The 14074-nt window shown below is 46.6% G+C and overlaps 1 protein-coding gene across 1 annotated transcript in view; it reads right to left on the bottom strand.

The window, feature by feature from the left end:
- Positions 1–10045: 10045 nt before the first annotated feature.
- shmt2 (serine hydroxymethyltransferase 2 (mitochondrial)) overlaps positions 10046–14074 on the bottom strand; it is a 31365-nt gene continuing 27336 nt past the window's right edge. Inside the window, exon 12 of the mRNA XM_088914237.1 lies at positions 10046–13920. Within this exon, the coding sequence (XP_088770363.1) occupies positions 13793–13920 (128 nt within the window). The 3' untranslated portion in view covers positions 10046–13792. The remainder of the gene's footprint in view (positions 13921–14074) is intronic.

The following is a 14074-nucleotide window of genomic DNA, read 5'->3' as shown; positions in this document are numbered from 1 at the left end:
TCAAACCAGAACCAATTTCTGAGTTTCAGAGCTGCCCTCATTTAGGTGTGCTGCCTGAAATGCAGAAGGAAAAATGCGAATTGTGGGTGTGTCTAAGTGCCACTCCCATTATGGGCATGATGATTCAGTGTCTCTCCCACTATGGGGGAGTTTCAGATTCATTGTCACTCCCACTATGGGCATTTTGATTCAGTGTCACTACTACTTTGGGTGTGTTTGATTCAGTGTCACTCCCATCATGGGTGTGTCTGTTTCAGCATCACTCCCAGTATGGGCCTGTCTGACTCAATGCCACTCCCCCTATGGGTGTGTCTGACTAAATGCCACTCCCCCTATGGGTGTGTCTGATTTAATGCCACTCCCCCTATGGGTGTGTCTGATTCAATGCCACCCCCACTATGGGTGTGTCTGATTCAGTGAGACTCATGCTACAGACAGCAAGTTGAAGAGAAGCTGTGTGTACGATGTGTGCACTGAAGTTATTGGAAACAGTACTGAAATACTGAAGTGGGGGTATTTCTGACACTCATGGCTGACCAAAGAGACAAGTTACATTAAAAATCTAAACAAGCAGATCAATTACATAATACTACAGGCATCAAGACCTTGGGTGCTATCTGCATGGAGTTTGTATACTCACATGAGTTTCCTCCGGGTGCTCCGGTTTCCACCCACAGTCTGAAGACATACTGGCAGGCTTCTGGGAAGATTGGCGCTGGGGTGAGTGTGTGCGTGTCTGTCTGCCGTGTGATGGACTGGTGTACCAGTCAGGGTGTACCTTGTGCTTGTTGGGATAGGCTCCAGCTCCCCTGAGACCCAGAATTGAGTGAATCGGTTAGGAAATTGATGGATTTTGTACTATCCCCATATTTTATCAGACAGATATAATACTATATATTACTGCAATAGTGTCAGATGGATATAATACCATATTTTAATGCTATCATATGTCATACAGATATAATACTACAGTATATTACTGCTACAATGTGTCAGACAGATATAACACTATACATTACTGCCACGGTGTGCCACACTGACACAGCACAGACCTGTGCATCACTGAGACCGATGTGCCAAGGGACTACAGAAGCATTGTGTAATCTGGGGAGTCTTGGGGGTGACACTGCTGCGGTCATGTCTCAAAAAATGCTACCCGTTAGACTTACATGGGGGTATGCGGGAGGGGGCTTTAAGCTGGGAGGGACAGATCCAGGCCATCGTTTTTAAGAGGGACGGCAGTGTGGTAGTGGAGTCAACACAGAGCAAAAGCAGAACGAGAATGCCTGCCGCAACCAGCGTGGGAGAAGGATTTTGGAAAAGGGGGTTGCTGTGATGCAGTGAACTAGATTCTGCTTACCTCTCTACCCCCTATTCCTGATCATCCAGAAGGGCCCAGCTGTAAGGCATGCTGACACGAGATACCGCAGACCCCCGTTTCCTTGAGGGATATGGCTTGCGTTGATGACTTCCAACATCATCTGCCCCTCTGCTAGGATTTTTCGGGGGGAGGACGCGACATCTCTCGGTTCTGGCTTTCATCGCAAAGCCATCTCTGTGCCGCCCAGTTCGACGCCCGCCATCCTGGAATCGTTGTGCGGCACTCCCTGCGCCCTCGGAGAACCACGCTCGTCTGTAGAAATAAAATCGTCATGCTTCCTTTAATAAGGCAACGACGACAGCCTGGGAAGGACTCAGCAGGAGTGCTGCCCACTTAACGACGCCGCGCTTCACTCCAGTGATCAGAAATATATTTATTCATCATTGCAATTTGAAGGATTCCTCCACAACCGTCCGTCATAAACCTGCCCCCCCCGCGAGAGGCAATTTCAAGGCCGCGCTGGCACAAATCAGGTGCAATCCGAGAGGACCAGGGACGAGGCAACAAGCAATCAGGGAGACCGACACATCTGATAACGTGTAATTGCAGGCGGCGGAGAAGGACAGGAACGCTCATTAAAACCGGGGGTACAGATGCCCCCTTTTCCATTAGCTCTTATGCGAGATCACATTGAACCTGCGCAAATGTACCCTCCACAGGAATACAGCGCTTCCTTCATTACAGATTCCATACTGGCAAATTACAGGAATCAGCCGCTCCTAGCGTCTCACCTGATTGAGGGACGTGGAAAGAGTATTCATCGTCTACGCTTGTTTAAATAACAATAACCTTCCCTCCAGCATTAGCAAGCCTCTGATTCCTGGGAAGGCAAAACATTTGACGGAGCTACAGACCATACAAACCCCTGCCTGCTTGCAGTGTAAGTACAGGCCCACATTTCTCTCTCAGATAGTGAGTTAAACATTCTTCTTGTTAGAAGTGGGTCTTCTAACCACTTTTTTCTTATTCAGGGCTGCGGTGGAGCCAGAGCCTGTCTCGGCAAGCGACTGGCACACAGCATGCCAGTCCATTGCAGGGCAAACACAAACACTCACCCCAGGGCCAGTCTTCCCAGAAGCCCATTTTCCCCTCCAGCATGTCTTTGGACCGTGGGAGGAAATCGGAGCACCCAGAGGAAACATGCAACCTCCACACATATAGTACCCAAGAAATTTAACCCAGGGCCCCAGCCCTGCGAGGCACCAATTGCTAAATACTGTCCTACCGTGCCACTCTGGCTAAAACAGAGATATTTTTTGCTTTGACCACAACCAGTTATGCATAAAGCCAGAATCCACTGTAGCTCACAGCTTGCGTTCCCGTGGAGCTCTGGGAGTAAACATGCAGCACTCCCATAGAGACCAGGGAGGAAATGATGCAACGCTGACAGAGCGATGATCAGGAATTCTCTACAGCAGCACCATGGGCAGTGAATTACAGTCAGGCGATGTTCATCCAACCTACAGAGGACATTTTACTAAAAATATAACAGAGTGACAAATTAAGCAGTATATCATGTCAGAGCACTCTACAAAGACCTGTAGATGACTTTGAGGAGCATGAGGCTTGTGGGATGAATTTCAAATGTAAGAGTAAGCTATTTTATTATGGTGCTGCATGCATGTGATGTCATGGAAAGAGGAGGTATGTAGGTCCATTTTCGGGTTATAAAGGCCCATGGGGGAATGGGGGGCAAGGGCCACCATATTCTTAACTATCCGACACTGGAGGTGGAGGTGATGTGGTCAGCATCACGCTCCAGCCGGCCTTTTACCCCTGGTACTCATTTGGAAAGCAGGCTGAGTGGACCTGGGAGCCATCTGGAAGGAATTAGAGCAAGCTACATCACTTGCTCCTACGTGGGATTAAACCCGGGACCATCCAGTCAGGAGCCAGATGCCCTTACCATCTGAGCTACCACGGCTCCCCTGGAAAGAGGAGGGAGGACCCGAAAATGTTTGCACTGGGGCCCCAGGATCGCCAAGTTCCACCACTAGTGGCAACGCGCCTATTCCAGAGAGCAAGAGTAGGGCACAAGTCAGGAATATACCCTGGACAGCAGATCAGTCAAAAACTGTTCACTACTAAAATTGAACGAAACGTGCTTCCACTCATGGCGCAAATATCAGCCCGTCAGAGCAAGCATCTGCATCAGGCCATGCGCAGGTTCCCAGTTTCTGTTCTCTCTGTACTCGGCGTTTTGCCCCAGCTGCCCTAACTCGTTGTCAAGACAGCCCCTTCTTTCACCGCAGGGCTGCGCACACACTGGACATGAGGAGGACTGATGCCAGTTAAGAGCACTTGGGGAAAGAAGAGCTGCTGTTGGTTTCTTCTTTAAATTTCACTGTGGAGGTCAAAAAGCTCTACAGGAAGTATCTTGGAGACGGATTCACCGGCGGATCCTCCTAGGGATTTCTCTAGGAAATACAGGAGCCGGAGCAGTGCCAGTGGCACTGGATGCTATTTTCAGGAAGCTGGGAGCTCTGAGGGGAGATGTGGAGAAGCAGGGAGCCGTACAAACTAACTAAATAGCAAAATAATTGAATTTAGCTCCAGTAGAGAGCGTGGAGGCTGATTAGGCTTGGGGTGTGGGGCCGCGGATCCGGAGAGATAAGAGTGCTCTGCTCTCTTTCATCTCCCCGAGTGGATGAGGCCATGTGACCCTCTCCTATCTGTTCTCTCAGCAAACAGGACACCCGATGGCATAATTAGGTCAATTTAACCCTGCCGAGATCCCATTTTAACAAAGCCTCGATTTTTTGTTCAAGAGCTGCACCATTAAACCTTTTGACGTTGAACACGACAGGGCAATTACATTAAACACAGACACACTTACCTGGTTTAGGCCATCTGCTAAGCAAATAAAAATGTTACACGCATGAAAGACTCCTGCAGCGAGATGAACTATTTGGTAGTCTGTGTGTACAGCTGCCGAAGGTTTTTTTTAAATATATTTATACATCTTCGTGTATAGCGCCTTTAAAACAGGTCGCTCCTGACGCAGAGATAAAAGAGCAGCTCCATCAAACCACAAAGTGGAGCAGACACTAACACGTCAACACCTGATACAGCTCGGCCCAGAGCACAATGCGGGGCCAGACACAGATGCTCATAGGGAAGGCTGGCGTCAACACTGTGAGCACAGAAGCTGTGTGGAGACCTAGGAGTGCTCCGATGGCTAGTTTTTGGGTGGTGGCAGTGAGGAGGCACATGAAGAGGTGGGGTTACTGTACCCCCACACGCAGTGCGAAATGACAAATTTAGAAATCAGCCACAGCGACTAAGGAGTCGCTCGTAGAATTCAAGATATTTGTTTCTGTCCCTCTCTGCATGTAAACGTCAGGCTAATCCCAGTATCATGAAGATTTATGAATGCTTCTTTGCTTAAGCATATTTAACGCCGATAACAACGAGAACAAATCGACTGTGCCTAACTTAATAAACCAGACTTTCCAACCAATCCCGTCTGCGCTCGGCCTTCCTTGACTTGAAATCCCCATTACTGCTCGCCAAGATGGATCGGCTGTGCGACCAGCCTTCTTGTTCATCATTAAGACGAAGAGCCCGCGACGTCCGCGCGAGACGAATAACAATCCATAAAGTCGCACAACAAATTGCCTGCTCGTTAAACAGCACTTAAAAAGGACTGGATAGATCCTGACAGCATGGGAACAACGCTGACGAAAGCAGTACACATCAGGGATCTAAACCCTGGGGTGGAGAGCCCGCTCCTGCAGGCCTTCAAGACCACCATTTCATCTCCAAGTTCTCGCAACACTTTCATCCCGATCAATTAAGCAGGTGATTTTAAATTGAGTAGTTTAAAGATAATTTGAGATCAAATCCCAATTTCCCTCCAGACTTGAAGTTCCCCTAACTGAACAGATACCAAGCTTAAGTCATCAATAACACACAGGTCTTCTTAAACCTTAGAAACAGGTGACCTGCAAAACTGGACTGGGGATCTCCAGGAGCAGGGATGAAGACCACTGTTGTACATAATGCTCTATGTTTGCTGTTTTTTTTGTGACATGACATCCTCTTAAATATGCCTTGGGCCGAACCCATTTCCCAGTTAAAAGCACTGAAAACACTGATCACGAAACCCAACACAGCCCTGCCTCTGGGGTCTTTGTCCCATCAGGCCCTCAGGAGGAGTTTATAGGTTAGGCTGATCCCTAATCCCAAAACCTGTTTACAGTCCTGCACTCCATCAGCTGACAAATGGGAATATAGGTTTGTGTTTATTTTGCCTACAGTTGGACAAGCCCTTTCAGTCTTATTCTCAAAAGAACAGAGATATATAGGTTGTACAATAAAAACAACCAAGATATCTAAAATAATAATGCAAATAATTCTAAAAACTATCCTGCCCCCAAAGCACAATTCATAAGCTTTACTAAAACGGGGATCTTGTGAAGACACCACCACTGCAAACATATATCATTGTAAAATTAACACAGAAAATGTACAGCACCGGCCTTATCGGTGCTCTGCTGAAAGATAGAGAGCTGGTAACATAGCTGCTTGTGATGCTCATGGGGTTGTTAACGACACAACCGAAGGGAAAGCTTCCTGTGACTTCAGCCAAGACGTGGATAAAGCAGTTAAGCACAGAGAGGTACTGTCACAGCACGATGCACACAGTGGAAAAGCAAGGCTAATTCACGGATACATATGAGCGATAGCACAGGCAAGCAACTGGTACTCTCTTCTCCGTCTCCTCACCATGGTGCCTGCAGTTCGCCAGCACAGCGGCTCAGAGCAGAGAGCTGGGACACCAGCGGTCAGCTTTCCTGCCACACACACACAGATTCATCACAAGACTTCCTTTTCCTGCACCGCTCTCCAGCAATTTTCTTCGCTCATCTTATTTTTGGCAGCTTTGATTCTACCCCACACAACCCGTGTCTCTCTGTGGCCCCTGGGTTCCTTGCAGCTATTTGTAGGACCTGCCTAATCCTTAGAGAGTCTTGGTGGGTTGCAGTCACATGACCCAAGGCAGGACTTCACCCTTCCTGGGATACTAGGGGGCTACATACTTGGGGAAGAATGGAGACCTCAATCACCCTGGACAACATGTCTTTGGACATCAGGGAAAAAAAAACACAGCATCTGGAGAGTATCCACATGGGACGGGGGGGGGTTGTGGACATGCAAACTCCGTATAGAAAGATCCCAGGCTAGAAAGAAACTCAGCTTCAGATCATCATCACACTTATGACATTTGTCTTTGTCTTCTATATTTAAGAAGAATCTGTTAAAACATGACTTGTGAAGTCAAACAGCTCTGGGATTTTCTCTATATGCAAATAGTGTTACTGACATGCAAGGGGATCAATGGTTAAACACTGTAAAACATTTCTAATTTTAAAGTTCAAATGCAGTCATGGTGATTTAATTTTAATATGATTTATATAGCACTTTTCATCCCCAAACTCCTTACATATAGGAAGGTTCAATTCTTTCCCATATAAAGAAGTGTGGCACTCACCTGGGTGATGTGGCAGCCAGTCTGCACTGACACTGGGGGTTAAAACTCTTACTCTTCTGAACAGTGTCAGGACATCTTCAGGGAGCAAGTGGGCAGAATTTCACTCGCCTCTCACAGCATACCCTCCTTGGTCACTATACTGGGATTCTGTTTTGGGAAATACTGGTCAAGAGGGAGTGTGGCATGGTGGCACAGGGGTTAACTTTGCCATCTCGCAGAGCTGGAGCCCCAAGCTCAATTCTGGACCTGAGGTGCTGTTTGTGTGGAGCTTGTATGGTCTCCCTGTGTTCACGTGAGTTTCCCCTGGAAGCTCTAGTTTTCTTCTGCAGTACAGGGACATACTGGGAGGTTAACTGACTTGTAGGAAAACTGTCCCTGGTGTGAGTGAATGTATGTCTGTGTCCCGAGTTGAACTGGCGTCCCCTCCAGAGTGTACCCCGCCTTGCGCTTGTCGCTCGCCAGGATAAGCTCTGGTTTCCCCAAAATCCTGAACTGGAAGAAGCGGATAGAAAATGGATGGATTGTCAAGAGGGAAGAGCGCCACCTACTGGTCCTCCCACAGCTGCAACCTCGTTAACCTTCGAGACCTCCCACCTCCAGCCTTGCTTAGCTCCGCCTGATCAGGCTGCAGGATGGAAACGCCACCGTCAGCATCATTCCACCGTTTCTACAGCACCAAAGCCTTGATGCTCCTTTCACCAGCTGAACTCACCCCCTCCACGAGCACCTTGGTGCTTAATTAAAAAAAACTCCAGCTCGACAAGTGACTAAACAAATTAATGAATCCAATTAATTTCAGCTGCCATTGGTTTGCATTATGTGCCGTGATTTATTGTCAAATTAGCATGCCGAACATGCAAGGGAGCACTAACAGAAATCTGTAGTTCAGGTGGGTAGCTGCGTCAGCATGCGTAGGCTGCAAAGGAACAAGTAATAGGTTTATTCCATGCTGAAAAAAAGAAGAAAGAGAACACAACGTTTCGGCCGTGGAGCTTTCTTCAGGTGAAGAAGGCTCCACGGCCGAAACGTTGTGTTCTCTTTCTTCTTTTTTTCAGCATGGAATAAACCTATTACTTGTTCCCTAACAGAAATCTGTCCAGTTCCAGCTAGAAAGCAGGTTACAGAGCATTAATCGTCGGCATTTCCTCCATTGCAGGATAATTTTGGCACCTGTTGGTAACTGGGCTGTCACATAGGCGACGCAACAAGAGGAATGAGACCGCTGAGGCGTCTTTTCACTGGAAACCAATATAAAACTAAACAGAACACCTGAACTGTTCAGGCTTCATTACTTCCAAATTACTGGTTTACTCAGAAGTGCTTTTAATTGAGCGTACCAAATAGGCCAGTTATGAACACAATTACAGATAATTAATATCTATATTAATAACACTAATTTATATAGGCCCCAAGGAGTCACGATCCATGACAGTGCAATTCTTCCAAAGCTAATGCACAACTTTTATTTAAAGTTATCTGTTCAGTTCACATTGTGTATTCACTTCAAGGCTCTTTTTAGAGAAATGAAATACCGGCTTTTTAAAATGAACATATCACTTGCTATATTTAATATAATACATGATGTCATTAATATGACTTCATCCATTTTCTAACCACTTCTTCCAATTCAGGGCTGTGGGGGGGAGTCAGAGCCCATCTCGACAAGCAACGTGCACAAGGCAGGATACCAGTCCATCGCAGGGCAGACACGCACACCAGGGTCAGTCGTCCCAGAAGCCAATTAACCTGGCAGCATGTCTCTGGACTGTGGGAGGAAACCCATGTGAACAGAGGGAGAACATACAACAGATCCACCTTGCCACCCTGTTCATATTAAAATATATATTTTGTATTGTTAATATTGATACTAAGGATAAGTCTCCTTAGATTTTCACAGTAGGTCCTAAAAAGCCTTTATAATGAAGGATAAGACCTTTCTTGTCATCTTACAGGACAAAAGGAGTATACCCCAGGGATGGAAAGCTTGACAAAAATAACACAGTTGCAAAGTATAATCATTTCCACTCACCCAAGGGGCAAAACAAAAACCGCAGCTATTGCATCATGACTTTGTGCTCGTTTACACCAGCGGCAGCAGTGCTCGTTCCTTACCTGATCATACTTGCATTCACGGTCCCGAGACGCCCTGGTCTCAGCCCAGAGGTGAAGCTGATAGGATATTAGGACGTTGGGGATGCTCCTCTGTGGGAGCAGGAGACGTATGCAAACCATTTTGGGACAGTGTGAGACTGGGAGTCCTCAGCCAAGCACATTTAGTGGCTGCGCTTGGCTGAGGGGCCAATGGTGCGAAGCTGCCATCTGTGGGATTATGACTGAACGCTTCTTAGTCAGAATCCCCCCTACAAGGTACACCACAAAGACGAGCCTCATGCATCGAAAAAGCAGCTCATTTTCTTCACTTTTACACTTGGCATCCAAAATCGAATGGGCCGCAGATTTTAAGACTCTTGGGTCTGGAAAGCAAGCAGTTCAAGAGAGCTATTTTGTTACCAAGCTGTTGAAAAAGACAAAACACTTTTTCTTTGCAATCTAAAGTGATTAAATGTCCCCAGACCATGGGTCATGAGAAACATCGTCGGGAGACGAGGGAATCAAAGTTCGAGGTTCAACAGCTGTTCTCCGTTTCTCTCGGCAAAGGAGAGTCACACTTATCTATCCCACTGGCAGAGGATCAACAGCTGGACAGCATTTAAATAAACCAGTAGAAGTCACGCTCTGTGACACAGAACTCAGATCTAAATAAAAGCTCTGGCCTTTCTCACTAGGTCACGACAACTTCCAGCAGGCTGAGCCTGCCTTATCACACTGCCATGTCAAATGCCACCTTAACATCCTGTAATGATGCACAGAGCCCTGTGTACAGCAAGCTCACGAGTGCCACCTTATCATCCTGTAATGATGCACAGAGCCCTGTGTACAGCAAGCTCACGAGTGCCACCTTATCATCCTGTAATGATGCACAGAGCCCTGTGTACAGCAAGCTCACGAGTGCCACCTTATTTTCTTCTCATGAAGAAAGCCTGTATTTTCTTCTCATGATTGTTGTTAAATTCTTAGATAAAAATGAATGCTGCTACACAGCACATCCTGAAAAGATGGAACAACTGGAGAGCACAAGAAGGGAGAATCTAAGAAATGACAAAAAAACCTTTACTGTCATATTTTAGATTTATTAAACATCCTGCTAGGAAGGGGAACAACTGTATAGATGAGCCATTAAACTGCACAAAATGAAAATACGTCATTCGGTCTGACGAATAAGTGGAGCCTCATACAAGAAACAAAATATGGGATCTTTGATGCATAGTTCTAAGGAGACAAACTTTTATTTCCAAATCAAAAGCATTCCAGCTACTTTGCGATGCGAGCGTACAGTTAAGCTCCTCCGTTCCAGTAGCCAGGAGGCTGTGAGAATGCCGATCCCCAGGGGAAACCGGCTTCCTCACTCCCTGCAGTACGTGAGGAGGGGGACCCGAGTCAGCCAGGGCCTTGGGCTCCGGATGAGTCTGTGTTTGTGCTTTCCACCTGCTGGGGAGGCCCCTCGCGTGAGGCACTAGGGTCTGGGCGAGAGGCACGGCCTAGGTGAGGGTGAGGAGACCCTTGTGCTAGGTAATGACTCACCTCCACCACCACCAGTGTGTAGCTCTTACCTGGATGGTGAGCTCCAGTCCGCTCACCACACACCAGCTATCAGTGGGGAGGACAGCAGATGAAGGTCCAGATATACATATGGATATCTGTGTTGCTTTGTTGTTAAGTGCTAAGCTCACTAGAAAAGAGGACGGTGAACTCCTGGACCCAAAATAAATATCAGAACCCCCCCCCAAGCCTCAACACTGCTTCACCTTCATTGCTAGTCATCCTCTGGGTAGAAAAAGTTGATCAGGCGTATTGAAAAGATTTCAAAATCAGACAGTTACATTGGCCATGTAACCTGCTGTAGATGTCTTTGATCAATAAGCTGGTATTGTATTTAACCAACTGGATGGTTGCAAGAGGATACAAAACTGCACAAAGAAATCTGCATTATAATGGGATTTCTTTATCAAGGCTCTTTTGGTGATCAAAGAGCGAATTTCTGTCATCACAAACAGCAGACCATGTGCGTTACTCCAACAAGCAAGGCTGCAGACCAGTACAGAAAACAGAGGAGTTTGGCTCTTCTGCCTACTGGATAAAAGGAACTTTTCCGAGCTTTCTTCTGCTGGCAACAGTCCACGTTTCACACAACACTTGCTGCCTCCTTTTTTGCAGTGCGCTTCAATAATTGGAACAAAAAAATAAAAATACTAAAACAGTAAATTCAATCAATCAAGTAACCCCCGTTTTTCACAAGGGAGACTGACGATAAGACAGAGAAAATATTTTTTTAAGACACAAAAACATGGAACAGCTTAGGTTAGGAAATTGTCTACTAAAAACATCTGCAAGCCCAGTCAGGACTTATCTGTAGGCAAGGTTTTTTAAATCTACTGCATAATCTGAATTCGTCATCCATGTTAACTCACATAATGTGCAAAAGATCTTAAGAAAATGTATTTCCATTTAAAAATCTAAAAAGTTTAGTAGATTAGCGGCAATTAAATATTAATTTCTCAAACATTTTAGATCAATCAAGAGATTGTGCCAAATGTCACGGCTGCGACCTGTTTGTCGACTCGCTCTGTATGATAATATGTAGCGCATTAAAATTTCAAACTTTTCCCGGGCATCAGGTCCTACCCCACTGTAGGTCAATCACATCTTGTAGTTTTCAGGTCAAGTTGTTCTTTAAAAAGGTTCAGTTCCTGGATAACAGCTGATGTTGAACACAAAAAAGCCAATGTCCATGATCGATAAGTAAAAAGTCAAATAGCACCGTGCTGTGCCACCTGGAAAGTGATCTCGTTTGCTTTGGGAATCCAAACGGGCTGGGAAGGGATCCTGGGATCTAGTGTGGCTCAGCCATTAAAACACACTCTAGTTCAGAAATGGGCCACAGTCCTCTCCTGTGTCCAATCAGTAACTCGCCGGGGATTAACTGGGCTGGGCTCTTATCGCCTCTTGATTCAACAGCGGACTCCCTGCAACTTCCTGGTCACACGCAGGCCTGCAGCAACGTCAGGGAAAGACACGCCGCCCCTCCCACCAGCACTGAACTTCCTGGGCTTCCCTGCAGCCTGTCGGAAGATGAAGCCTGGCTCAGGGGAGCCTGTGGCCCTTCACTCGTTCTTCCCCGCGCAGGTACAGGAGTCATCGTCGCGAGCCAACAGGTAGAGAAACAAGCGGCAGTTTCTAAACCACGTAGAAAAATACCACAAAATACTGTTCTTAAAGCCCTGTAAACAACAGTTTAAACCCAAGAAGACTGTGGACAGTAAAAGCAGCTCTACGGTCACAATACTGTGAGGTCACAGGTCTCCATTAGGGTAGTTTTCAGTAGGGAATGGTGTTTGTTTTTGTTTTTTTACAGGTGAATGCCATAAGCATTCATGCATCAGAGAATCTATTCTTCTTTATTATACAGTTACCTTTAAAGCAGGTAACTATGGGTATGGCACACGAGAACTGATGACTACAAATGACAAACACTAACTGGGTCCAAACACTAATTGCTGGTGTGATTTAACGGCGCAGAGTTGAAAATCTGCCCTTCAAACAGAGTTTCTAATGAAGGTTCTGGAGGGATGACAGCAACCAAAGCCTTTCACTTCTGCGGCTCTAGCTTGTAATTCTCTGTAACACGGTTTCCTGAAAACACTATAAATACCTTCTATATAACTCCCTCCTGCTCACATTTGTTTTGCTGGGTCCCTCCTCCAGCCTCTCTCCTCCTGTGCAGCAGCTGCCCCTTGGATAATTGCAGCCTGCAGGAGGTGATGCTGTTCTTAGAGAAAAGAAGCGAAGCTGAAATATTGAAAGTGTGCAGCTGACACTCCCCAGCTCACAAGAGGGGACTCCCCACTGACACCTACTGCTCAGCACGGGCATGGACCTACAACATATAGCAGCAGGACCCCATATACCAGCAAATCTACTGCACCTGATCTTCCCTGATATTCTGAAAGCTGCACCCACTGCATGAGGCTGTGTACTGTTCTTTCAGAGAACAAAGGGTGTGTTGCCCCACTGCATCACAGTAAATAACTCAATACGCGATTGGGACCTTCAGCAATCAATGACTTACATTTACAAGTGTAAACGGACCTTTTGCCAAAAGGGGGGGTGGGTAAAATAGAGATTAAGACACAATAAACCTGGGCTGAACTCAAGTTCACGACAAGTCATTCACAAGGAATAAGAAACTGGAAAACATTTACTTTTTTTTTGGTCCTGAGTCATGCTGCAAGGACAATTACATGAGTGAAACATATTGGGTGGTTAGCAGGGGCTCGCTTCCAGAGCATCAGCTGGGGCCTGGAGCACTAAAGGTGCCAGACTCTCACCTCTGAGGGTGGCCAGCCAGTGTAATTAACTGGTACCTTTAAATAACCACGGTGACTGCAGAACTGCAAATGTCTTTCATTGGCTCAAACAGTAAATTAATACTGTCAAAGACTTTTTTCCTGAAGCTATAACCATCAGGCTCTGGAGGATTAGAGATGCATGTGACCATATTATACAAGAGCTGATGACCTCTCCAAAACTTAATCGGGTTGTTTTTCTGCAGGACGTTGGGGTCATACAGCTCCTTTAGAATACAAGACAACAGGCCTTCTGAACAGGAAAGGAGTGTAACTATACTTTTTCGGTTGCCCGGGTGTTCAGTGTTCAGTCTCCAGCTCAATCAAGTGGGAAGGATTCAATCAGGAGGCGAATTCTGGTTTATCTGTTCTCTGATCAGAAAGCTGGGGTCTGCGGTGACTGGGGCTGGCTCTGTGCCCGACTGCGCTCTCTCTCCCTCTTCGCTGGGAGGGTTAGTGACTCTCGAACCCGGGCATGGGGAAGGAGCGGGCGAACTGCTCCACCCTCTGCCGTAGGTCTGCAATCCTGGCCTTGGTCTCGGGGTCCTGCAGCAGGAATGTCTTGAAGTCCTGGAGCTTGGCTGGAGTGGAAAGAAATGGGGAAAAAACTTGAAGAGCCCCAACAAGACTTCCCACTTGCTTTTGCAGATTGGGCGTTCTCTCTCTGACCTGACAACAGAACAGCATCGCTTTCCTGAACCTAGCCATTCCATCGGCAAGAAAAAAAGAAAGGTC

The sequence above is a fragment of the Atractosteus spatula genome, chromosome 1 (genome assembly GCF_055471065.1).
Source record: "Atractosteus spatula isolate fAtrSpa1 chromosome 1, fAtrSpa1.hap1, whole genome shotgun sequence".
NCBI classification, from domain to species: domain Eukaryota; kingdom Metazoa; phylum Chordata; class Actinopteri; order Semionotiformes; family Lepisosteidae; genus Atractosteus; species Atractosteus spatula.
This window is presented reverse-complemented; position numbering and strand designations above follow the sequence as displayed.